At 32.6% G+C, this 27,273-nt stretch overlaps 1 protein-coding gene across 6 annotated transcripts; it reads left to right on the top strand.

The window, feature by feature from the left end:
- Window positions 1-18,118: 18,118 nt before the first annotated feature.
- LOC124823302 (putative LRR receptor-like serine/threonine-protein kinase At5g10290) lies at window positions 18,119-27,273 on the top strand. Of its 6 annotated transcripts, XM_088103395.1 has the most exons (13): window positions 18,363-18,477; window positions 19,042-19,129; window positions 19,387-19,520; window positions 19,793-19,925; window positions 20,071-20,142; window positions 20,731-20,874; window positions 20,982-21,053; window positions 21,152-21,217; window positions 24,194-24,255; window positions 24,356-24,499; window positions 24,845-25,186; window positions 25,912-26,306; window positions 26,754-27,273. In XM_088103395.1, the coding sequence occupies exons 3-13, from the start codon at window positions 19,439-19,441 to the stop codon at window positions 27,066-27,068; spliced, it is 1,827 nt and encodes a 608-aa protein (XP_087959521.1). In that variant the 5' UTR covers window positions 18,363-18,477; window positions 19,042-19,129; window positions 19,387-19,438; the 3' UTR covers window positions 27,069-27,273. The 6 variants fall into 6 exon arrangements, with proteins under 6 accessions (XP_047151448.1, XP_047151447.1, XP_087959522.1 ...); XM_047295492.2 differs by lacking the exons at window positions 18,363-18,477; window positions 19,042-19,129 and adding an exon at window positions 18,119-18,299; XM_047295491.2 differs by lacking the exon at window positions 19,042-19,129 and having other exon boundaries at window positions 18,323-18,477.

Here is a 27,273-nt window from a genome sequence, read left to right as displayed (position 1 = left end):
TTTGGAGTATAGCACACACTTAATTCCAATGACAGTTAACAGAATTAGTTACCTAATTGGAACCACATGGATTGAAGTCAGGACTAAGGTTGGAGTTGCCATCGTCAGCAACAACAAAGATGCTACCAGTGGAAGGGTATTAGGGTTTTGAAGTTAACACAATTTATTTTTGCTTTGAGTGGATGCTAAGTAGTATACTACATTGTTTAGAAGATGAGATACAGTATTATCTTTATAATTTGAAATTTGAAATTAATTTTTAACTATCACTATTTTGAAAAATAATTACCTTAAAATACGAAGAATTAGTGATGTTAGTTTAGATTTGATAAAATAATTAAATTATATTCTTCTTACTTAAGGAACCAAATTATATAAAATAAATAAAACATAAAACATATCAAAGCCCAAACAAACAAGGATAAACGTTAGAAACAAACTATTTCTTAATAAATACCGCAGAAGATTTAATTGAGTGTTAGTAACACGTAATATCACACTAGTATAATTGTACAAGTATTTTCGTATTATGATCTATGATATATAATTAGTTTTGGATAAGTCTCCACTTTAGCCGCTTATAATGGTAAAATAAGATGTTATAAAACTAATAAAATAAAATAGATTGTCTCAACATATAAACATATGATATTAATATATTTATAAAAAAAATAATTATACTAATAAAATATATCTAAATTAACTACAGAAAATTACTAGCCGACACTGAATAATATTACGTAGAATCATCATCCTTCATCAGAGATGTTTCAATGCATATCTTTCATCTGTTTACACCAATAAGATAATCATCGCAAAAGAAACAAACAATACACAAAAAGACAACAAAAGAGACAACAGAGTAAGCTAGTTTTCAAAAGAAGACATCATCAAACCTTTTAATTATATCACATACTAGATCAATATTTATAAAGTATTAGAAACTCACAAACAACATACATACAGTTGACTCTAGACTCAACTATTTAAATACATACTTTGACATATGACTTCACTGTATGTGTACACTCGTAATAGAATTTATGCTCTACAAAGTCATAAACACATGAGTTATCACCCTACTACTCACGAGGTTAATCTTTCACGCCTAAGACCAAAAGTCTAGGGTAAAGTTCTTTTGTCATTCTCTCCCCTATTGATCTCTATATGATTTGAATGACTGGTAGTATATCAAAATATCTCCTTTTTGAACTCTCATATGTCAAGCATATACTAAACATCACCAAAACATAGAATTTCTCTTTGAAATTCTCTCAACAATCATATCACACATAGACATATCAAAGGTTCTCATATACATTCATGCAGTCAATATACTCACCAACAAAATTAAGAATGATACAAATCAATACAAAACAATCAAAGGAATAAACCAAAGTAATCACATAAATTAGCACTCGAGGTGGCACTCAGCTCGAAACCTCTCGCACAAAGGTGGCGCTTAATGGCAACTCTGGCACTCAATGTCATTCTTCTTGAAAAATGGCTTGCCCAACGACACCATTTTTGTCATTCAATGACCTGAAATTAAAATGGTTCTAGATCTGCAATGAAAAATGGAGCTCAACTGTTCGCTGTCATCGCTAATGCTTTGTTCACTTGGAGGAGAGAAATTGGGGGAGAGTGAGTGGATAAATTTGAGGGTGAATTAATTGTTGTTTATTTGAGTAGATTTGGAGGTAAATGAGAGTAGATTTGGAAGTAAAATTTATGAGAATTAGTGTAGGATTTGATTGATGTGAGAGATAAAAAAATTGTTTAATTGGTAGAAATTGAAGATTACAAAAAAGGCCCTTAGTTATTAATGTAATATAAAATGATAATTGTTAATGTTATATTTAATTGTAAAAAAGTTTATAAAGAGTAAAATATTTACATTAATTATTAAAATTAATTTTAATATTGTACAAAAAATGTACTTTAGTAAAATGAATTTATTTTTAATTGTATTATTATTTATTACCAAGGTGAAATTGAATATTTTTAAAAACAAAAAAAATTAATCACACAACCACCACCACCCAAACACAGCCTTTCTAACTTCTCTCTTCATCCAAATCCAAAACCTCTCTTTCTCCTCTCTCTGCCTTCTCACTTCTCTCTCTTCACCTTCACCAAGCCACGCTTCCCCGCTTTCAAACTCTCGTCTTCCCACTATTCCTCCTCCCCTCTCACCACCGGCTTCCTCATCGACGACGTCCTTCGCCGTCTCAACTCCCTCGAATCCTTACTCTACTACTGCGACCTCCCCTCCGGCTCCCTCTTCGACCTCTTCATGCGCCCCCACGAGACCCGTTCGACCGTTCTCCTCCTCGCCCACTCCTTCGTCGAGTCCTTGCTCATTCCCGCTGCTTACGTCAACCTCCTCGCTTTCCTCATCAACCAGTACCTCCTCCAACGCCTGACGCTCCTGCCCAACACCGCCACGCTCGTCGCCTTCTACACTCAAACACCATCGCCATCTATTGCTACTGCTGCTAAAGAAGACGAGGAAGAACCATTACAAGAAGACGATGGAGCGCCCTTGGCTAGAACTATCAAGATATGTGTCAACCGAAGAGGCACCCCAAAACCGAATCCAAGAAACGAACGCCTGGAACTGAATACAATAAACCAGAATCAAATACACCAAAAGCTTTCGTCTATCACTGGAGTGTAACCGAATACGCACACCCCAGAACCGAATATAGCAACGACTTTCTTCTTTTTATATGGTATTATGATATCTAGGAAGGGCAAAGATGAGATTTGCCTTCAATTCACTACAAATCATCCCATATATGCGAGTGATTGTATCTCACAAATCCGCTGCGTTCCATCTTCGCAAATCGTCCAAAGCGAACACCACCTACCCACAAATCAATCGTCACTATTACTCATAAACAGTGCATCACCTTCAAGTGAACACAGCGTAAGCGCTAGACTATTCGCAAAAAGGTCACTTAAGAGTGAAAAGGGGGCTTAGCAGTCTGGAGCAAAATTGCTTCCATACTTGTATAACTAAGATTGTGCTAGCGCCGCACCAATACTACTTAACATCATACCGAAAAATAACCAACTCAAATTTATGGTTTGGAAAATCATAAACCTGTTTGAATGATCAAATTGGTATGCCGGACTTAGTGCTTGGTTTAAAAACAATTTTCAATGTTAAAGTGTCTACCTACTTGCTTAAATAGTCAAATCCTCAATTTCTGCAATCACCATAATCCAAACCCAAACCAAACACTCAATTCAATCAATCAACCATATCATTCAATTTAGCACGAAAAACAATCATATTCAACAATACCAATTTCAATTAGCAATATCCAACCTACACATACTAAAGCATCTAACTTCCCTTACTTAACCAACAACTCAAAGGACCCTAACTAGCAAAACTCCTCCCAACTTGCAGGATGATGTTCTATCTACACATAGAAACATCACAAGAACGATGAGGATATATCATTATGATCACATTTTAGTAGAGACTCATATTGATAACTCAAAAGACACATGCAAGCATAACAAGGCTCACGTGCAACCGATAAAAGAAAAAACCAAAGAAAATGGTTGAAATTCAACTTACTCAAACAAAGAACCTGATCGATCGGAATTAAAGAACTCGTTGCAAGAATCAATCCTACATTCTCGATTCTTCAATAACAAACAAAGGATAAGAATTCTTAGAAAAATTGAAGAACTTTATGTGTTTTAAAATAATAAAACTAATTCTAAAACGATTTATATTAAAATCATTTAATATTAAAATAATCGAGTTTCACTATTTTTAAATCAATATCATTTTTAATATTATGCATCCAAGACAACTAATATCCACATAATTTATTTCATTCCTAACATCAAATTGAAATTTTATATAAAAAAATAAGCAACAAAATATAATTTTTTAATTAAATAACAAGTATTTTTTATTTTATTTATATTAAAACTATATAAAAATATAATACTATATTAATAAATTAAATTTTATATATTGTGACTATTTATTTTTTATATATTAAAAGAATATCTTCTCAATGGTGTAGATTTATGTTCTTTTAGAATAATTTGTAATTTATTGATGATATAACCTTTATGATATCTTAAATTTATAATAATTAAACCATTCAAATTTTATTAAAAAAAATCTTTATTTTTTATATTTAAAAATTTAATTTTCAAAAATTTGTTTAGATTTTAGTCAATATAATATTCTTCAATAAAATAAGAGAAGTGAAATAATTTAATTCAAATATACGTGTATGTTTATTTAGAAATTGGAATATATATATATATATATATATATATATATATATATATATANTCTGCCCCTCCAAATCAGATTTTTAATTACAAATAACATTCAAATTACGTCCACTTAAAAGTTGACACGTGGCGTTCATTTAGTATATATATTGTTTTATTGAAAGCTGTCCACTCATTCGAAATTTGTCTTTTTTCATTCTTTAATTTAGATCAAAGAAAATTTGTTAACAAATCAATTCACAAAAGTTACGTCCACTGATATAGCGAAATATTAATCATTAATATGCTTTTAAAAAAGTTTAAAATAATTAATGCATATATACAGTAAAATGGTAATGAAAATTACATTTTCTATATTTTTATTGTTCAGTAATGGACTTTAATTATTTAAAAGGAACTCAAACTCATTATTTAATGAGATTATAATTTTTTAACCTTAAAAACATGTTATATATGGTATGATACTGAGTCCCATTTACAGTTTATTCCGTTTATAACAGAAAAAAAAGGCAACTATTTAGTATTTTGAGAAGAGACGTAAGAAATCTGTATATACATATTTTTGGATAATATTGGTATGAAATATTTTAAAAAGATATGGTCCATTATCATTTTGATATTTTTTTTACCACGTTTTTTTTTATCAATTTGTGTTACAAAAAATTATTTAAGGATTAGAAACATTTTTCTTTTAATATAAACCTGATAAAGAAAATCTCCAATTTATTTTTTTATTCTATATATAATTATTTTTGTGGCCTTTTATTATTAATAATATAGGAGACTCTTGTCTCTGATACATTCACTTGTGTGTGCGTGCTGTGACTGTTGTGTCTGCGTCTTCTACTCTGTAATGGGTAGCGATATTCCAACAACGCAAATTTGACAAAAATTTGACAACGCCACGTGTCAACTTTTAAGTGGACGTAATTTGAATGTTATTTGTAATTAAAAATCTGATTTGGAGGGGCAGAAGTTAGGATTCCGAAAGTGCCCTCTTCATTTTCGAACTGTAACTTCTGTCGTTATCAACCTATTCTCTCTCCATTTTAGGGATTTGAAATTCATTTGAACTTCTCTCTTCATAACTGTTGTTCGTCCTCCATTGTAAGGGTTTCGTTTGTTTTGAAGATCTCTCTGTCCCGCTTCCCTGTGACCATTTCTTTGGTTTGAATCTCTGTGGACATTGGGTTTGTTTGTTTGAGTTGTAGATCACCGTTGTCTCCTTCGGTGTCTCTGTGAACTCGTCTTCTTTGTTTGAGTTGGAGATTACGCTTGTCTCGTTCGGTGTCGATTTTATCGAAGTTGTTACCTTTTTTGTGCAATGGGTTCGTCCGGTGACAATGGTTCTTCGAACAAGGTATGAACTTTTTCATGTTTCCGTATTCGTATTTTGGGGTTGGGTTTTTGGTCTTGCATCTGTTCGTCATTTTTTTGATGTTTTTTACTTTTGGGTTGTGACTTACGTTGGTTATTTGTATCAAAAAACAATTGTTTTTTGCAGTTGTTTGTGTATATGTGTTGCAGGTAAATTTGTTACATGGATTGTTTGTTGGTTGTCAATTTAGATGATTTGAAGAAACAAGAAAAATCAACAATCAATAGAAAACACATAAAAGTTATTAATGATGCTTTAGAGGAACAAGATGCTGTAATTGAAGAATTTGAAGAAGAGTTATCTGCATTGCAGGCTAAGCTGCTTGAAGAGAAGAATAAAGATGAAGGTGGTTACACTGTAACCAACATGATTTTTACAATAACTTTGAATGTGAAGTGAAGGAGGAGTTTACAGGTTGTTTATAGGTTTACAAGTGAGGTCCTGCACCATTGACACAGGACAGATGCACTTGTAATCGATTATTGGGACCGTGTAATCGCTTACCAGGAAAAAACTCCCCTTTTGTGCTGAAAGTTGAGAAGAACTACCCAGGCCTGACTTAAGCACTCCCCAGGGTTATTTTGGAGTCCTTTTGACTGTGTTTTGAAGGTTTTTTGGATGGATCATTATTAGAATACTTCAAGTTGGAATACTTCAATATTAAACAAATAAAAAAGGAAAAATAAAGGGTATTGAGTAATGAAAAATTATAACAATATTAACAACCACATAGATTAATAGGAAAACGTAACAACAGTTCAACAAACCATAAGTTTTGAAATTAAAAAGTACACAACAGTATTAGAAAACGTACATAACAGTTCATCATACATTGCTGCACTAAACAACTCATGACCATTAAACTCAGTCAATCTCTTTAGGCTCGACACTAAAACACCAAACATTATTAAACCGAATACTATTAACTAGAAACTGTTTGGACGAACGCTCAAAGATAAAGCCTCCTCGAGACCCAACGCTGCCTATGACGGAAACTATTAGGACGAACGTTTATAGTCTGCGTCGAATACCTAGATCACTTAACCGAACACATAGAGTACAGACCGAACGTCTAGAACCTTGGCCGAATGATCTCGACTTAACCAAACAGTATTAAATCAAAATCTGACCGAACGGTACTAAATCCATTCTGACCGTTCGGTACTAAATCAAATCCTGAGAGTACTAATTTTATCCGAGCGCTAAAATTTCTAATACACTAAAACCGAACGTTCATGATCCAACCTTAAGAATATCAATTTATAACCGAACGTTCAAGATCTAAATTTACGAATATCAATTTAAGACCGAACGCACACTAATACATCAAAACCGAACGTGAATATCAAATTAATACCGAACGCTCATGATTGCAACCTAAGAATACCACGTGAAGACCGAACGCTCAGGATTGCTTCATGAGAATACTAAATTAAGGACGAATGCCTAAAATCACTAATTCACTGGATACTGTTTGGACGAATGTCTAATATATTACTAACTTTACCTAAGGACGAACGCGAACGCTCGTTACCTTAGAACACAAAACCGAACGCTCATGCTATTTTGGCCGACCACTAATTGGTCGAGCAAATTGGACGAACGTCCAATTTTGACTAACCAAAATTGAACGTACGCGCGTTCTGCAGAATTCTACAGAATCGCATCAGATTTTTCCAGAAACCAGAAACCCCATTTTCATCCCCTTCCATTTCTCAGTGCCAAGCCCACTTAAGGAGATGATGATGGAGGTTTCCTGGTGGTGGCTGGAGCACTTCCAGGTGGAGAGACCCACCACCAACTGCTGCTGCCCACTTTTGCTGAACGTAATTTGGGTTCCTTATCACCCCTCCGGTAAGCAACTTTGCAGCTAGCATAATATATTAGGATCCCCTGATTAATTGGGAGGTTACAGTAACTTGGTGTTATTTGATTCTTTCCGAGTCAGAGTGGGTGAGCGGTGGCTGACTTAGTGCAGATTTGGTAACAGGAAACCTAGGTTAATCTGGTTTGGAGAGGTATGATAAGGGGAGAGAGGTTTTATGGTTCGGGAACGAGAATTCCCTGTTGTTTTACTGCAGAATCGCTAAAGGAAATAGGTGTACTGAGCTTGTGACAAAACCACTCGCTAACCAAAGAGGAAGGAACAATGCACCTAAGCGACGAAGGAACAACGGTGCCAGCGGAAAAACGAGAGCTTTGGAGAAATGGCGCACAGAAAGCACTTCAATGGCGTAGAGAGAGAGACGACTTCCTCCAAAGACACTGGTGGACCCAAGCGACGGAAGAACAACGGTGGACAGAGACACCACTTCAATGACAGAGAGAGTTTCAAAGGAAGGAACTTCAATGACGGAGATAGAGTTTTGAAGGATATTTCGGTGAAGGGGGAGAGAAAGTTTCGAAAAGGGGGAGAGAGAGTTTCAGAGGGGGAAAGAGAGTTTCGAAAAAGAGGAAAGAGACTTTTGCAGGGTTTCTGAAAAGCGCCAAAAAGTTTCTGAAAATTATTCCAAAAATGCCCTCCAAAACAAAATGAATCTTTAAACAAAATTTAATAAAAACAACCAATGACAGTGAGACACGTGTTGTTGTCAAATTGTTGTCAAAAATCTGTGTTGAAGAAACGTTTTCCATTTCGAATCCCTAAAATGGAGAGAGAATAGGTTGATAACGACAGAAGTTACAGTTCGAAAATGAAGAGGGCACTTTCGGAATCCTAACTTCTGCCCCTCCAAATCAGATTTTTAATTACAAATAACATTCAAATTACGTCCACTTAAAAGTTGACACGTGGCGTTGTCAAATTTTTGTCAAATTTGCGTTGTTGGAATATCGCTACCCATTACAGAGTAGAAGACGCAGACACAACAGTCACAGCACGCACACACAAGTGAATGTATCAGAGACAAGAGTCTCCTATATTATTAATAATAAAAGGCCACAAAAATAATTATATATAGAATAAAAAAATAAATTGGAGATTTTCTTTATCAGGTTTATATTAAAAGAAAAATGTTTCTAATCCTTAAATAATTTTTTGTAACACAAATTGATAAAAAAAACGTGGTAAAAAAAATATCAAAATGATAATGGACCATATCTTTTTAAAATATTTCATACCAATATTATCCAAAAATATGTATATACAGATTTCTTACGTCTCTTCTCAAAATACTAAATAGTTGCCTTTTTTTTCTGTTATAAACGGAATAAACTGTAAATGGGACTCAGTATCATACCATATATAACATGTTTTTAAGGTTAAAAAATTATAATCTCATTAAATAATGAGTTTGAGTTCCTTTTAAATAATTAAAGTCCATTACTGAACAATAAAAATATAGAAAATGTAATTTTCATTACCATTTTACTGTAATATATGCATTAATTATTTTAAACTTTTTTAAAAGCATATTAATGATTAATATTTCGCTATATCAGTGGACGTAACTTTTGTGAATTGATTTGTTAACAAATTTTTCTTTGATCTAAATTAAAGAATGAAAAAAGACAAATTTCGAATGAGTGGACAGCTTTCAATAAAACAATATATATTAATAAATGAACGCGTACCAAAATTATATAAATGTCATACCTATATTTATATTATTATACATTGTAGATGAATTTAGTTTTGGTCAACTAAATTAAAAAAAAACTGCAGAAACAATTTTAGTTTCTAAATATTAAATTTAAAAAACCTAAGATGAATTTTTAAAAGATAGTCTTATTTAGACACTGAACCATGTTTTTAAAATTTTAAATGATTAAAATGTATTTTTAAATTAATTTAAAATTTTATTAAACATAAATAAATCCATACATGAAGAGAGATGGATTTTAACAGTTTTAATATATTATATATTTTTTATTTTTTTAACAAACGTTTTTAAACTGCTGAAATAGACAAATAAGAAATGTGTGTAGCCATTCACCATCACGTCAAACAGAATACGGTAAGAATTACGCTGTGTTTGTTTATGTTTAAATGTTATTTATGATTATTGAAAAATGTGAATTGTGGTTGTTTATTTATAGAAGTCTTAGAATAAGATCGTATATAATTTGGTGTTTAAGTAAAACAAAACCTATATCAATTATATATAATTTGATTGGTTTTTTCCTCAGTCAATTCCAACCACAATAAAGAAAATTGCATTACTTTTAGATTTCAAGTATATTTATTATCTATATATATATAAATATTTGCTTTGATATCCACCACAAGATCAGTGGACTCATAAATCATATCAATTTTAAAACACACTTTCTCCTTAACATTATTAAAGTTTTCCTTAACATAAAAAAAAAATCATTATTTTGTTTAGCAAAAATAATATATGAAATATATTCAGAATATTTATGAATTTTTTTTTCAAAATATTTTTGTTACATAAGTAAATTAGTTGTTCCGTAATATCATGACCATAAATTTAATATTAATATGTGAAACGGCAAAATTAATATAATAATATTAAGTACTAGAAAAATGATCAAATATAAATAATAGTAATAATAAGACAAAAATAAAAATTGATAAAATTAAATAATTTTTATCACAAAAATAAAAATATAAAATAAATTATAAATGAAAATAAAAACAAATCTAGATTAAAAAATACGGAGAGTATAAATAGAGAAAACGTCCCCACTAATTTAGTTGATTAGATCATTGTACTGATTATTATAAAATAAAATTTATGATAAAAAAAGAAAAATAAAGAAAGAAGAGAAAATATATTATTCCGAAAAGAAAAATCTTATTTACAAATAATTAAATTAATTACATAAATAATTATAACAAATCAATTAATCAATATAATAAATTAATGGACAATAATTTATTTATAATATAAAATTAAAAATTTGTTCGCTTAGAACACCTTTAATAAAAGAGTAAACTTAAGAAAATGGCCACCCATATTTCAAATAGTGCGTGAGAGGACCAACCATCCTACTATTTTTCTATTTTTTTCCTCCATAAATATTTACCAATTAAAATGGAAAATGACAAATATTGACATTAAATGTATTAAATATTTCACACGATACTCGATTGATTTTTAAAACTACTTAATTGATTATGTATTATGTAAAATAATAAAAAATAGTATTTCAAAACTAAAAATAATATAGAGATTCAATTATTTTAATATTAAATAGTTTTATTATAAATAATTTTGTTATAAACAAGTTTTATTATTTTAAAGCTAACAATATATTTATTATTGTTTGGCAGATTGGGCTTGGAAGGGGTCTGCGTTTTGGACTCAGTAAACAACAGAAAAAGAAAGAATTATTACACATTCTCATTATTGATACCCTTCAAGTTTACTAATACACCACCTGTTTCATTTTTCTTTTAAATAGACCCTCAACTGAAAATGAGGAGAAAAATAATCACGGGTAAAGATAATAAATATTAAGGAATCACTTATAAGGATACAGGAGAAGGTAAAGGTAAAGAGGATAATAGTGTTAAAGGTAAAGTTGTTGAGGGATTATTACCATTATTACCATGGCTACAAAGAGATACTAAACTGAAAAAACATTTAAAAAGGGGTGCAAATAGCATCTATACAAATTTTAACAACATATCAAGGGGCTAAGCCCGGGGAAAATCAATGCAACTAATTATGTTAACATATTTTTTACACAACAAATACTTTTAACAACTCATTTAAATTATTAAATTCAATACTAGTCTATTAATTTATTCTTGCACTCTCGTAATTCACCCGTTTCTTCTCTACTAATTCATTTTAACTATCAACAAAGTATATAATTATTTTATATTTTTCTTTCAAGGTTCTTATTTTTTGTTTTTCGTCCCAAATAGATTTCTTATTTATTTTTGTTCTTTGATTTTTATTTCCTAAAAACAAATACGATAACACAAACTCAACATTACAATGTCATGGCCCATCCTAAGTGAAACAACACAAAAGCACTTCAACAAATTACGAGTGATGAAGAAAATAGATGAGTTCAAAAAATGCAGAGAAGAGAATGCAACTAAACATTGTTGGTCCTGAGTCACACAACGTCACATGCTTTTGAGACAACAGAGTATCAATTAGAGATTTTAGATTTTAGGGTTTTGCATAAAAATGAGATTTTTTAATTGTTTCATCATGTTTGAAACTCACGATACACATATCAATATTTCGTATTAATGTATTTTTAACATTATTTAGTCAATTTAACGACAAATATCCAATTATATCCATTTTAGACAAATAAGAATACAGTTAAAAACAAAAATAAAAAAAAACCATTTAATTTAAGATAAGTAAACAAAAATATAAACCTCAATCATCATTTAACCTTTTCTTATACAACTTTTGTTAACAAGACTTTTATACTAAATACTCTAAAAATATTATTTAACACACGCTCATATTTATGGGGTATTTAAATTTATATAATTAAATACAATTTATCTTGTTAGCTCATTCCAATATATTATCAAAATCACTAATAAAAAAAATAGAACTATTAAAACCATCAACAAAGAGATCACAATCTCTTGAAGACTAAATGGATGCTAAAGAGCAATATTTAAATATAGTTTTGTTTTCCTGTTTCAAATATGACAATTTTGGAATTGATTAAAATGTAGGGTAATAGGGCAATAGGCACAGAATTCTAACCCTGCCAAACTTTGTCTGCTTGTCTGCCAAATTAACATGAAGATGCATGAAATGCATGCATGCATGGCATTGCTATTGCTATTTTGAAGTCAACGATTTCAACCTTCAATCTAAATCATGCGCTGTCACTTCCTTATCATATGTCATAAAATTTTCTCACTTTCTCATCACACCAATTTAATAAATTAAATTATATATGTGTATTTTTTAAAGAATTTAATTCAACCCTACTCTTCTTTCTTTATACAAATTGTTTATATATTTCACATCTATTTATATATATAAGTGTGTGTATGATAATTACTTAGACAACATATCAACCTTATCTAACAGTAACCAAACAATTTTTAGATACCAATAGACCTTCCATAAAGTAATTTTAATGTGACTCATTGTCCTTATCACCAAATGCCAATAAAAAATTAATTAAAAGATAAGTACTATGATATTGTTTATATATCTTTTTAATTAAATTTAAAATTTTATTTCGGAAATACTTATTCAATGTTCTATAAATTTAATGTACTTGTAAAAAAGATTAAAATCTTTAATAAATGACTACAATTTATTAGGTAATAATAATTTTATATAATTTAAAATTAGTATTAAAAATAATTTAAATACTAATTTTTTCTAACTCTTTAATTGTATCAAAGGTTTCAAATTTCAAAACATATTTCACTTACACTAATTGATTTAATAATATTATTCCACTTGAATATGAAACAAATATATCTTAATATTTCAGATATAGAGTCAAAAGCAATAGTTTAAGTTAAGTTGTGTTATTTAAAGTCTAAATCTTGTCTAGTAAGTGGTTTTCTGTATGTTCAAACCGGTCATAAGGTTTCATGGTAGATTTTTCTTAAGTGGTTTTCTGTATGTCCAAACCGGTCATAGGTTTTATGGTAGATTTTTTATTAATATTAGCCTAATTACGACCTACTTGTGATTAATTATACTTTACTTTTAAGTTCATCAACTTTAAGGTTAATCTATTAAAGTATTGTTCATCCTGATCGTCTAATTCAAGGTCGAATAATAAACTTAATGATCATCCAGGCTTGTCCTGTTCTCCGAGTCAGTGCTTAATTCATCTAAGCTAGTGTATGATCAATCAAACTCGGTGTTTTGTTCACCAAGCCGATGATTAACTGTTCAAAGTGGTTCATGGTCGGGCGACTAATTTAGTGACTGATTAAGTTCAATGGCTTCCACTCTGGGTTGTAGAACATCCATCTGGGTTGGTGTATGATCAACCGACTTGTTTGGTGGTTCGCTAGCTTACTGGTTGACCACGTGAACTATAATTGACCGTTTAGGTTATGGTTGACCGATACGTTCATATGTACATAGGATTTCGAAGCCTTATGCGTTGAACTAATTTTGATATTGGAGTGCTTTTTGTAAGTATTCTTCGACTATTTTGAACGGATGAGAGACAACCTATTAGACAACATTTGAACTTTAGATAACACAACTTAACCTTAACCTGTATATTAGTTTTACCTCCACACCGGAAACACTTATATTTTTAATTTATACGAATATTTATACATACATTATTTATTAACAAGTTGTTTTCAAATATTATAAGTTCTATCTATTTTTTATTTTGTTTTATTCATAAATAACTTGATTTTAGTTAATAATGTCATTCTTAAAACATCTTTAATTTAAGCTTGTTATAATTTTAATGGTCTATTTTATCGACTATATAAAGTTTTAATGAATAACATTTTAAAAATATATATTTGAGATTAAAAAAAATAAGAATTAAATATATCTTTTTTTATCTTTAAACTATTTTTAAAGCGCATTTTTGTTAATATACTATATTCCCACCAATTAATATTTGAAGATTATATTAATAATATTTTATAAAACATGTAATAATTTAATTTTTTAAGAATTATTTTGTTTTAAAATAATTTAAGAAAAACAATATATCTAAACAAAAGATTAAATCACGTTGGATAACACACTAATCAATTTGTATGGTATAATTATAATATGAGAAAGAGATCATTTTTTTCAAGATTTTGATAGATTTTTTAGGGTAGGAAAGCACCATAGTGGGACCCTTTTTGGTTGTCGATGAACTACAAAAATATTTTTATTTTTGTGATCAAAGCCCACATCATTACTTTTCAATTTGATAAGTACAACAATAATTGCTCACAGTAACATAACAAAATGCTGTTTGCTTCTTATTTACCGTTTCTTAATTTACCTTTTCAATTTCATTAATTAATTGAAACATTTCAGTTTATGTTATTTTTCTACCTCATATCTTTGAGATTTAATAAGGTATTTTGATACAAACTTGTAACATTACTATGATTAGATAGGTATAACTATGTTATAACTATAGTAAGTATGATATAATCAAACTTAGAATATCTTTTAAGAGCACACTCCTATGTATTTTTATTGTTGTACTTAACTCAATATATAGCAATGCATTTAATTACAATAAATGAATTGAATAATTTTAGTTTTTTAAAACTGAATTGATATTAAATGTAACTGTTTGAACTAAATTTATTTATAACTCACTAAGGATATTTCAAAATATTTAAATATAAAAAATATTTTGTAGAATGTTTTTCTTTATGTTTTTTGTTTGTGAAGAGTGTTGAGTAAACACGTGGGTTGTTCACTTTGCTGAAAACAACAAGTGGAACACAACAGAGGATTCTCCTACATTTTCTGCAACAATTCCTTCCTTCAATTTTTGGCACCTGATACTTTTAATACCCACTATCCTTTTCTTCTTTTCTTCTCCAATCATAAAACCTGCATTTTCAATTTTCCACGCATATTTTATTCTTTCTGCTTTATAATATACCTTTTTAATCATTTATATATTATCAATTTATTTAAATTCATTTCATTTATGGGAGGAGAAAGAAAAAAAGTGTGAAAAAAAGAATAAACTAAAAAGATAAACCCAGCTTAAAAATTTGTCACAAAAGGGAAAAAAAACTTTAGAAAAATTAAATGTAAACTAAAACTATTCCAAACATAAATTAAACAATCTTCATTGACATGAATATACTTCACCCGTTCCTTTTATATTATTAACCAATATAGAGATAAATAAAATTCTAAAATAAATAAAACAACAAAACGAGACTCGAAGCTTTAAAACATCAAAAGTTAAAAGTTAAGATGACAGTTTTAGTCATTAAGTATTTTATTTTAATTTAATAAAAAATTAAAATTAATTAATAATACCTTTGATCATCAATATTCTTTCGTAACATTAACAACAAATCATAAATATATCACTTTGAGAAACAATTTTTCTAAACTAATCTTCCTCTATACGTCCTATTTTTGTCCAGAATCTCAAATAAGTTTCCTTCTTTTTCACTATCTAAATTGAGTCCTTATTTTATGAAAATTACATCAATTATATCCTTACCGTTAAATTGGACCTAACGGTGTTATTGTTAAGTTGACATGACATTCTTATTTTGTTTTTAAATGACGTGGAATTCTTTATATTTTGACATGTCTTTCATATAACCTCTACCGTCAACCTTCATGTCAGCGGCCATAGTAATCGCCACACACCTGCAAACGCAACCCAGAATACTATCACGAGGACGCCCTCGCGATCACCTCTACGCGCCACCAACCATCCTAACCGTCACCATCCTGCCAACATCTAGAAAACCCAATTGAAACCAAACCCTCGCGCCTCCGCCATTAACGCTTCTGCAGAGAAACAGAGAACCACCACAACACATCAATCACGCTCGCAATCGCTAGGTGAGTCTCTCCGCATTGCGCAAGCAACCACACTCCACGAATCTCCGTTCATCTTCTCCGTCCACCATCGCCAGAGCACCACGAGCCATTACCGCCTTCGTCAACCTGCAAAGAAAAACCCAATCACAGAGAAACCCATAATCGTTGTGCCCACGCTCACGGCCAATCTACATTCTCGCGCCTCGCCACCATCAATCAACAACAGAACCACCATCCGTCCATGCACAGCCACACAAGCAGAAAACGCCACCACCAAGGTTGTGGGTTGCGCGTGACAACGAGGTTGATGGTGGCATCGAAGAAGCATTCTCAGTGGACTCGTCCAACAAGGTCCCTCCACCTCCTCCATTGTCGAGAGTGTAGGCAGTGGTGATGAGAGCATATCTTACGACGACGGGACCTCCTTATGGCGGCTTAACCCCAACCCTTGTGCCCCTAAAGAAGAACCCCATTTAAAAGTCTCTTTCTTGCAACCAGAAAATACATCGTGTGTTCAAAAGGTCGAGTCTTTTTAAACAGGGCTCCCTGAGAATGGAAGTGGTGGGTTATTATCATCAATCGCCAAGCAGATCGTTGATTCCAGCCCTTTCCGCTCCGCCAGCCAACATCGTGGTCGCTCGCTCCGTCGCCAACACTGTGCGCACCAGTCTCAGACCCAAAGGGTATGGACAAGATGATCTCCACCTTCCTCAACAAGATGTAGGTCGTCCAGACCACATCCAAGATGCTCGTCGAGCTCTCCAAGTCGTAGCACTCCGCTGTCGAGAACTCAGCTGCAGGCGACAACGTTACCACGGTTGTTGTTATCGCCGAAGCCTTGCTCGAGTAGTGCCTCCAACTCTCCCATGGCATTCACCCCACCGTCGTCTCCGACTCCCTCCACAAGATCGCCGTAAAGGTAGTGGATATCCCCACCGTGGAGCTCTCAGACCACGACTCTCTCGTGAAGTCCGCTAGCACCTCTCTCAACCGCAAGGTCGTGAGCCAGTACTTCACGCTTCTTGTGCCCCTCGCCGTCGACGCTGTTCTCTCCGTTGTTGATGCCGTCAAGCTTGACATGGCATCCCAATTTTTTTTCAATTTTTTAATTTTAAAATAACCCAAATTCATATCATTTAGCCACATGAATTAAAAATATAATCCAATGTGTCACGTCAAGTATATATTAACACCGTTAGATTCAATTTAACGGTAAGGGTATAATTGATGCAATTTTCTTAAAATAAGAACTTAATTGAGACGTTGAAAAAGAAGGGAGTTATTTGAAATTTTGGACGAAAATAGAACCTATCAAGACATTAAACCTTAAAAATATTTTACGAAATATATATTATAAATAAACTCGCTTTTCTGCGTTATTAATTTTAGCGAAAATTTTCAGAAACATTAAAATTTAAAATGGAAATTTAATAATTCTCTCATTAATGATCACAGATAAGCTAATACAATTATAAATAATCTCTTTAAATACAATTGTTGTTAGGAGTTAAATCGTAGTTGGATAAGATTATGAATAGTCTGTTTTAAGACAAGAATAAACAGGTTGACTAGATTCTACACAGACTTCATTTTATTCCATACAATTACAGCATTAACTAATCTCTTAACAGCAAAAGAACCTAGTATCATAATCTTCTTAAAGCATTAATTTTTAATTAGCAGATAATAGTAACTTACTTGTATGAACATGTGGGGGTGAGACAAGTGGAATTAAATAAGAGGGTGACATTTTCAAAGCACTGGAAAGGAGCCAGCAAGAGACACAACACAACACAACACAAGTGCAGTGAATGAGAGAACCAATAATGATGCCAACTTGCTTCTCTTTTTCATTCCTGTTAAACCACTGGAAAAAAGATATTTTAATACTTTTTTTACAACATATATTAATTTATTATTTATTTATTATTTATTTATTATTATACTAATGTATTTTGAATTGTGTTAAAATATTTATAAAAAAAATGTTTGTGTGTGAGAAACAAAGACTGTGTTTTGCTGGGGTGTGTGTGAGAGTGAGTGTGAGACAGATAGTCAAGTGTAGTAAAGTAAAGTAGTGGAAGAAGTAGGAAAAAGGGAAAAATGAATTATTAGAAAGGTTTGGCTTAAAACTGACCAAAGAGAAAGAAGGGAAGAAAGAAGGGATAGAAGGTTCTGTTCCGGATTTGGTGTCACACCGCTAGTTTTGCCCATTCTGCCAGCTATGTATTTATGTATATATCTCACTCTCTCATTTTCTCTTCTGTTTTCTTCAGTTACTTGTCTTTCTCTTTCACCATACTTTTAACGCTTCGCCATTACTCAACTTTCCCTTTCGCTAACAAACTTTCCTTCTATTCTCTTCTCACCAAGTGCAACTTCACCGTCCATCACCTACAACCGGCTACTCCGGTATCTGATTCCGATTTTCACTTTCTCTTTTTCTGATTCTCTCTCTTTTTCTAAGTTTTCTTGCTTCTTCTGCTTTTGCCCAACCCTTTTGTCCCTTTGCGCGCACGCTTTGGTCTGTGCCTACTCGATTTCATTTTCTCCCTACTCTTCTTTTCACTGATTTTTCCGCTGTCTGATTGAGCTTTCTGGATTTTTTTTTCTTCTCTTTTTCTGGCGGGTGATTTTGTTTGGTTTGGTCCCCATTGCATCAGTCTTTTGTTGTTGTGGGTTTTGTTTGTGGGTTTTTGGTGTAGTGCAGTGTTTTAATTTATTTTTTATGAATTTTCATGCCCGGTTCTTTAAATGGGACTTTGTTGATTTTTTAATTATTTCCGTACTTTACATGGTCGTTTAATTGGTTGTGTCTGGAGTCTGTCGTGTTTCTGCATTTTCTTAGTAGATGAAGTTTCAGTGCTTAGCAATTGAGCCATATTTGTATTTTTGACTCCTTTGGATGAACTTGTGATTTAAAAGTGTTAATTAACAACTAGATTGGTTTTCACGTTTAGAGTGATTTCTTTCTAGATCTTTTCTGGATAGCTTGGCTGTGGGTCTGCACAATTTGAGTTGCTATTAGACCTGATTTATGTACAGAACAGAAAGAAATCAAAAGGTTATGTTTTTTCCCTTGGAATTAAACACGGAATAGATTTCCTGGTCTTCTTGTTATCCATTTTTGCATGGCTAGGAAAAGTACTCTTACTAATTCCAAAAACAGGCTTAACTTCGTGGTTGATCGTAAATACTTTGTTCTGCAATAATTCTGTTTTTATCACTAGTAATTTTTTCTGTACGGTTAATCTTTGTATGACATTTACAGTTGTTTTTCAATTTTCACTGCTTAATTGTTTTGATGATTCTGCTTTGTAGAGATGGAGGTTGCTACTATGCTAATTGATTCTGACGGACATTGTGTCAGTGGATGATGCCAGTAGAAATGGGCTTCTTATTTGTGTTATTGATATTGGGTTGCTTATGTTCTTTTGTGTTTCCTGACACGCAAGGTATACTCTTCTGTTCTTATGGTACTCAACCCAAAAGAAAAGCATATGTGCTATGTAAAAGTTAACTGATATGCTTACATACATTGAATTTCTTTTATGTAAATAAAGTAGCTTTTCAACTTTAATTTCCAATTTTTTTATGAGGAGTAAATAGATAAAAACAACTATTTATCAACAGAATTGAAGGGTTGCCTCTTTTTTTCCAAAACTTCCGTGGTTTTGGACTTTTGGTCCAAGATCTAGTCAATATGTAATGTTCTTGTTCATTTCAGGAGATGCACTATATGCATTGAAGGCGTCACTGAATGCTTCAGCTCACCAGCTTACTGACTGGAATCAAAATCAAGTGAATCCTTGTACTTGGTCACGTGTTTACTGTGACTCAAACAACAATGTCATCCAAGTGTAAGATATTTTCTGTTGTTGTTTTCTTTTAATTATTTGATTTGCTGAAGATGTTGACTATCATTATTCATTGTTGAAGTTATATATCTCACATTTTCGTAGCTTTAATTTTTTGCTTTCTGTATATAAAATTGCTTCGTTGCAGATCACTAGCATATATGGGATTCACAGGATACTTGAACCCAAGAATAGGAGTACTAAAATATGCTACAGCTCTGTAAGGATTTCTATCACCAAAAGGATCCACACAATCTTGGTCAACTCCGTAGTACTAAAAATAATTTTGGCATTCTACTCGCAATTTTCTATGATGGAAAACTTGTTAGATAGCTTCAGTTTTTTGGCTATTAAAAACCATGTGTGCATATTGCCTCCTTTTTACTGGCTAGTGTTATCATTATTGAATTGTTTGCATTACAATGTGAAATTATATATACACACGTCACCATTATTTTTTGTTGCTATATAAGATTGAAATTATTTTCTATGCATCTGATGAGCTGTAGTTATTATCTGCAGTGAATGTTACGGACTTTGATGCATACTATTGCTAAGTATTGATAATTTTGATATATTTTTTATTATGATTAATTTTCTTATTTTAAAAGAAGTTATTGATGTTCTCTAGTGAAGTAGTTCACAAGTTTACTCTTGCTATATTGCGGAGGGGTGTGGCGTGAAGTTGTTCATGCTTTTGTTTTATTACATGTTTTCATTGGAATGGTTTTTTCTTTTAAATATTTACCATCAACAACTAAAGGAAAAATTTAAATCTAAGAATTGATGTATATTGTACATGTATTAGTTCTTTGCAAGGGAATGGCATCACTGGCAGCATACCGAAAGAGATAGGAAACATGACAAGCTTGTGCAGGTTGGATTTGGAAAACAATAAATTAACTGGAGAAATACCTTCTTCCCTTGGTAATCTTAAAAAGCTTCAGTTCTTGTAAGTATGACATTCCTTTTGCTAGGTTATTTGGTTATATGATGCGTCTTCTTATGTATTCTTTTATGTAATTTTTATAAGTGTCTGTTTATTTGCCCTGCAACCAGAACATTGAGTCAAAACAATCTTAGTGGGACTATTCCTGAATCACTTGCTACTCTTCCAATCTTGATCAATGTGTATGTGCAATTATGGTTTCTAGAACTCTGCTGGTTCTTTTAAAGTATATTTCATTACTTTAGTATCTGATCGATTATTCTAACTTCTCTTTTTGCAGTATGCTAGATTCAAATAATCTGAATGGCAAAATCCCAGAGCGGTTATTTGAGGTTTCTAAATACAAGTATGGATGACAAAACCACAAAATTAGCGTATGATGCATTTAAATTGCCAATTGAACTTGTCTTTCTAACCCTGACTGCAAGGACAATGTGTTCACATGCAACACTTGATGAAATACATTCGAAGTGTCCAGATACATAGAATTTCATTTAACAATTACTGACATAATCGAATCAATCAGTGATAGTGATTCTATGTAATGTGGTTAATTAATCAATGAAACAGTAAGGGAAAACTATGAGCAGAACAATCTGTATAGTATTATGGAAATTTGGAATTTCATAATATGAGAAAAAGCTGAAACAAGAAGCTGTCAGCTCTAACAGAAAAGAAACGGAAATTTCAGAAATAAAACAGAATGTCAGAGAACATTCCAAAAGGGCCAAGAGAGAGAAAGCGACAAATTACATCATGCACACCTTTTCCATTTTGCAATTCCCCTTTTATATTACTTGGTCCTCCACATGAAATCTTTCAGTGCAAAATTGACTTTGTCTTTTCCTTCCACTTTTGCAGTTATCCTTGTTTACCTCCCTCTTTGCTATGTGTCCACTGAGTCCCCTGATCCCCACTTGCTCACTACCTGCAGCTGCTTCTATTTCTAGAGCCTCTTTTACTCCCTTCATAACATTTCTCCCCTAATGTTGCAAAGTGAGCACATCTTCCCAAGGAGCACCCATTGATCAAGTACTTGAGGTATATGTTGATCCCAGTACAAACTTACTCTGGATTGTACCGCTCATGGCATTACAATCCAGAGTTATCAACCGGACCAAACTCATTGGTTAGAAGTTGCAGAGGCAAGTATTGTTGCCAACGCTCTCCTTTGTATGGTTTCAATAAAGAAACATGGAAAACTGGGTGGATCTTTGCTGTAGAGGGGCAATGATCTGCAATCTTCATCAGATTTTGTGTTAACATCAAATTAGGCTTAGAACATAACAGTGTTTGATCATGATGTAGCAACATTTCTTGCAGTGGAGGGGTTCAGTGGCATCACCCAAATATTTTAGGAAGATTGGGAGGGTCTCTCCATAAATAGCTTCAAATTGTTTGGTGCCAATACCGGTTTGGAAGGAGGTATTATATCAATATTCTGTCCATCGCAACTTCTTCTTACTCCAGCCCTTTGGATCGTCAACTGTGAAGCATCTTAGATGCATCTCCAAACATCTAATCTATTAAGAGCTTTGGACTGATCATTGAATTGTGGAATGTAGGCAGTTCTCATATCTAAGATGGTGCCACTTATCCCAAGGAACTTCACAATGGATTTAATAAATACCTCAACTACTTGCTTGCTTGAATAATCTGCCTTTAAGTGTGGAAAAATGCACTTATTTAGAGAGACAATCCATGACAACCATGATCACTGTGAAGCCATGAGATGGGGTAGACAAACAATAAAATCCATGGCCAAATTTATTGAGGGATAGGGAGGGGTTATAACAGTCCCACGGTTAAAGTATTGGATGATTTGGCATGTTGGTAGATCAACATTTTGATCATAGGATGAGGTTTGTATTTACTTATATATTATGAAATCATTTTATTTTTAGTCGATGTAGGACTTTCAACATGTTTCTTCATGGGTTCCAGGATTTTCTGTCTTCTTCAAGCTCCCTGAGACGTTTGTTTTTGGCCATGGTTCCATGAGAGCACCAAATGCAATGTGCTTAATTAATCAATAAAACAGCAAGCAAATGGTACCAGCAGAATAATATGTATAGTATTATGGAATTTTGGAATTTCATAACATGAGAAAAAGCTGAAACAACAAGCTGTCAGCCCTTACAAAAAAGAAACAGAAATTTCTGAAATAAAAAGAATGTCAAAGAATATCCCAAAAGGGTCAAGAGAGAGAACGAGACAAATTACATCATCCACACATTTTTCATTTAGCAATTTCCCTTTTATAATCACTCAGTCCCTCACCCGAAATCTTTCAGTGCAGAATTTACTATTCTCTTCCTTCCACTTTTTGCAGTTGCCGTTGTTTATCTCACTCGTTGCCATTTGTACGCCTGGTTCCACAGTCCCCATTTGCTCACTACCTGCAGCTGCTTCTATTTCTGGAGCCTCTTTTACTCCCTTCATAACATTGTATTGGTTGTTTCTGGTTCCACTTCTTTATCTGCATTTGAAAGATTTTGTCAAATTTTTTTCAACAAACTTCATTTAGTTTTTGTAGCTTGGCTACTTCCGTGTTTTCTGTTGGAACAAGGCAAACCACGCACACTAATACTCAGACACAGTAAGCCACACAATTTTAAGGAGATTGAGAAACAAGAGACTTTCTCAATACACACTGAATTTACAGAGTTTACTATTATTTAAAGCTATGCAAAGCTGTATAACTGTAATTATTACAGTTAATACAGAATGTTTGGATTATTACAACATTTTTAACATCCAGAAAATAAATTGATTGGACACTAGATTAGTATTGTTGAATGAAAGGTGTTGGAGTGTTTTATATTCTTATTATTCGGCTTTGGCTACTCTAAAATAGCTTAGGTTTTTTCTTGAAAACCTAGAACTGTTGTTACTTGTATCTTTTAACATACCTTGTTATATATAGGCCTTTTGATCCTGAAGAATAGACAAAACTTTGTGCAGTAATATTTTCTGCAACAAGTTGATTTAAAATGAGAATAAAGGAGTAATGAGGATTGAACTCTGTACCACTTGGTCAAAGTGGATCAAATACCATGTTAAGGAACTCACATTATAAGTGCAGCAAATGGGAGCATTAATGATAAAAAAATGCTTAATTTTATTGTTTGGTTATGTAGTTAACTATAAATTTGAAACTGTTTTTGTTCCCCCTTTTATCTCTTGGGACCATATGGTATGCGCTGTGCACGGAGTCCTCGGATAGAATATTATTTTAATTTATGTGCATGAGATGCTTTGCCATTTTTAACATAATTTTTACCATTACATTTTACTCTTTTAATTGTGCTCATTATTGCAGTTTCACTGGAAATAATTTGGATTGTGGTCATCGACTTTGCGAATCTGATAATGCAGACCAAGGTTACTTTATTTGAAAGTTTATTCCATCCTTTTGATGTGCGTGTTATCTCTTCCTCTCTCCTCTCTACAAGCGGAATACTAATTTGTCTACATTTCTCAGGTTCATCACATAAATCAAAAACTGGCCTCGTTGTTGGAATTGTTACAGCGCTAGTTGTTATCCTTTTCCTTGGTGGTCTGCTGTTCTTTTGGTGCAAGGGTAGAAACAAGGGTTACAGGCGTGAAGTTTTTGTAGATGTTCCAGGTTTGAGTTTCTTATTTAGATTGCAATGTTATTGCATATTAGGCTTCTCCCAAACAAAATGGTCCTTAAAACTTTGGAATATATCCATCCATCTTTATGACCCTAAACCTTTCATGTTAAGTGAATGCGAGATATGATCAAATTATGGCATGATAGAAGAGAATTTACTGGTTGAATCTATTCTGTAATCTTTTTACTGTGAATGCTTGTTAAAATAGAGTAGTAGCTACATTAAAAATGAGTTGGTGTGAAATTTCCCCTTTTTAAAAATTACAAATTTCTGATGCTAACTATAAAATACCGTGTGTGTATTCTATATTCTGATCATTTTTGTTTTTTTATCAGGGGAAGTTGATCGGCGAATTGCATTTGGTCAGCTAAAACGATTTGCATGGAGAGAATTACAGATAGCTACAGACAACTTCAGTGAGAAGAATGTTTTAGGACAGGGAGGCTTTGGAAAGGTTTATAAAGGTGTTCTTGCTGATAACACAAAAGTTGCTGTCAAAAGGTTAACTGATTATGAAAGTCCTGGGGGAGATGCAGCTTTCCAGCGTGAGGTTGAGATGATAAGTGTAGCTGTGCATAGGAACCTGTTACGGTTGATTGGGTTTTGTACTACCCCGACTGAGCGCCTCTTGGTTTATCCCTTTATGCAGAACTTAAGTGTTGCCTATCGTCTTCGAGGTAACAATTTATAAATCATTTTTGGCGTCACTGGTATGCTAGGCATTCAATTTGAATTTCTACAAAAAAGAAAGTATTATTTACTTCTGTAACTGGAGTTGTATGGCTATTCAGATTTCATATTGTTGAGTATCATCACGATAAGTTCTTATATTGTTTCAGTCATATTATCATTTTAAACTTATGAGAAAATAACTGGGTGAAAATATTTAAAGTACACAATTGAGGATATATGCCAACCATTTTTAGGATTTATTCTATCCTGACTTGACTTCTGACCCAACCACGTCCTAATTTTAGTTTTGCGGTACACATTTCCTAAACCAATCTGTTTCTCCTGTTTTAGCTGGTTTTCACTTGTTTTGTGAATGCAAGCGTGGTTTGACTGTTTAACTCTATCTGTATGGTCTGTTCAAAAGAAAAAATACTTTTATAAATTACTTTTATGTGAGGAACTTCAAAATAAAACAAGATATGAAAAGTGTCAATGGGTGTTTCATCACTAACACTGCCATCTGACTGCTGCTATTTTAAATATTGAGCTTTATAACCTTTACATGATATCAAAACCATAAATAAAAGAGATTAAATGATTTAGATTTAAATATGATTTTTGTATACTTTCTTTAATGTGTTTGGGTAGGTTGGATTTCCACATTTTGTTGTGTATATGTAAAATCTTGCATCTTTACCAGTTATGGTTTACCAAGTAAATACTGATGCAGAACTCAAACCTGGTGAACCTGTTCTGGACTGGCCTACTAGAAAACGAGTGGCCCTGGGAACAGCTCGAGGCTTAGAATATCTTCATGAGCATTGCAATCCTAAGATTATTCATCGGGATGTGAAGGCAGCTAATGTATTACTAGATGAAGATTTTGAAGCTGTTGTTGGTGATTTTGGCTTGGCAAAGTTAGTCGATGTTCGGAAAACCAACGTGACAACTGAAATTCGTGGGACGATGGGCCACATAGCTCCAGAATATTTGTCCACTGGAAAGTCTTCGGGAAGGACTGATGTTTTTGGTTATGGGATTATGCTCTTGGAGCTCGTTACAGGTCAACGAGCAATTGACTTTTCAAGATTAGAAGAGGAAGATGATGTGCTGCTACTTGACCATGTAAAATCACTTTCTAACATCATGGCCTCCTTATTTGTTGTCTTTTTGGTTTGTTTCTTGTTTGTGTTTAGCATGCTTTATATCTTTTGTGTGACTCTTGGGTGATTTTGTGAGTGATTGTGTTCAAGAATCAACCGGTCATAGTTGCTCTACCTAAAGAGTATATCATTACCCCTCTTAACATGAGTAATGCTGTAGTGAGCCAAGGAAGTTCGTGTAGCTATAATAGTACATAAACATTTTGATTTAGATTGGAATAAGCTGGTGTGCGTTATTTATATGATAATGTTGATGAAGAAAAGCTGAACTGCAGTGTTTGTTTAGCCTTCTGCCGTAGCGTACATGTTGCTTGTGGTCATCATTATTCAAAAACCGAAATGCACCATTATTGCTTTGCACTTGTTGGTTATCTGATTACTGTTTTTACTGCATTTTTGTGTTCTACAGGTTAAAAAATTAGAACGGGAAAAACGACTAGACGCCATTGTTGATCGCAACCTAAATAAAAATTACAACCTACTAGAGGTAGAAATGATGATACAGGTTGCGTTACTCTGTACGCAAGCAACACCAGAGGACCGTCCACCAATGTCTGAGGTGGTAAGAATGCTTGAAGGAGAAGGGTTGGCTGAAAGGTGGGAGGAATGGCAGCACGTGGAGGTCAATCGGAGACAAGAATACGAGAGATTACAAAGAAGATTTGATTGGGGAGAAGATTCCGTCTATAATCAAGATGCCATTGAATTGTCTGGTGGGAGATGAGATTATCTATAAATTTAAAACATGTATGTTGTATGTTGTACCTATATATCCTTTTATGATAGGTTAAGCTTGATTAGGAATGTGATTTTTCTTGTTTTCCAACTGTAAAGAAAGGGGGAAAATAGTTGTAAAATTTTGATGTTTCAAGGAACTTGTTGTTTTTGTTTCCGGATAAGGAATTTATTAGAAAAATCTGTTGGTGTGA

This window comes from Vigna umbellata, chromosome 1 (genome assembly GCF_029865625.1).
Source record: "Vigna umbellata cultivar VRB3 chromosome 1, Vumbellata_1.0, whole genome shotgun sequence".
Taxonomy (NCBI): Eukaryota; Viridiplantae; Streptophyta; class Magnoliopsida; order Fabales; family Fabaceae; genus Vigna; species Vigna umbellata.
This window is presented reverse-complemented; position numbering and strand designations above follow the sequence as displayed.

Bases quoted from the DNA above. Each gene is read 5' to 3' on its own strand.
- LOC124823302 (XM_047295492.2), top strand. From the start codon at position 19,439: ATGATGCCAGTAGAAATGGGCTTCTTATTTGTGTTATTGATATTGGGT. The intron at 19,521-19,792 runs GTATACTCTTCT...TGTTCATTTCAG, and splicing joins TGTGTTTCCTGACACGCAAG to GAGATGCACTATATGCATTG. The intron at 24,256-24,355 runs GTTACTTTATTT...TACATTTCTCAG, and splicing joins ATCTGATAATGCAGACCAAG to GTTCATCACATAAATCAAAA.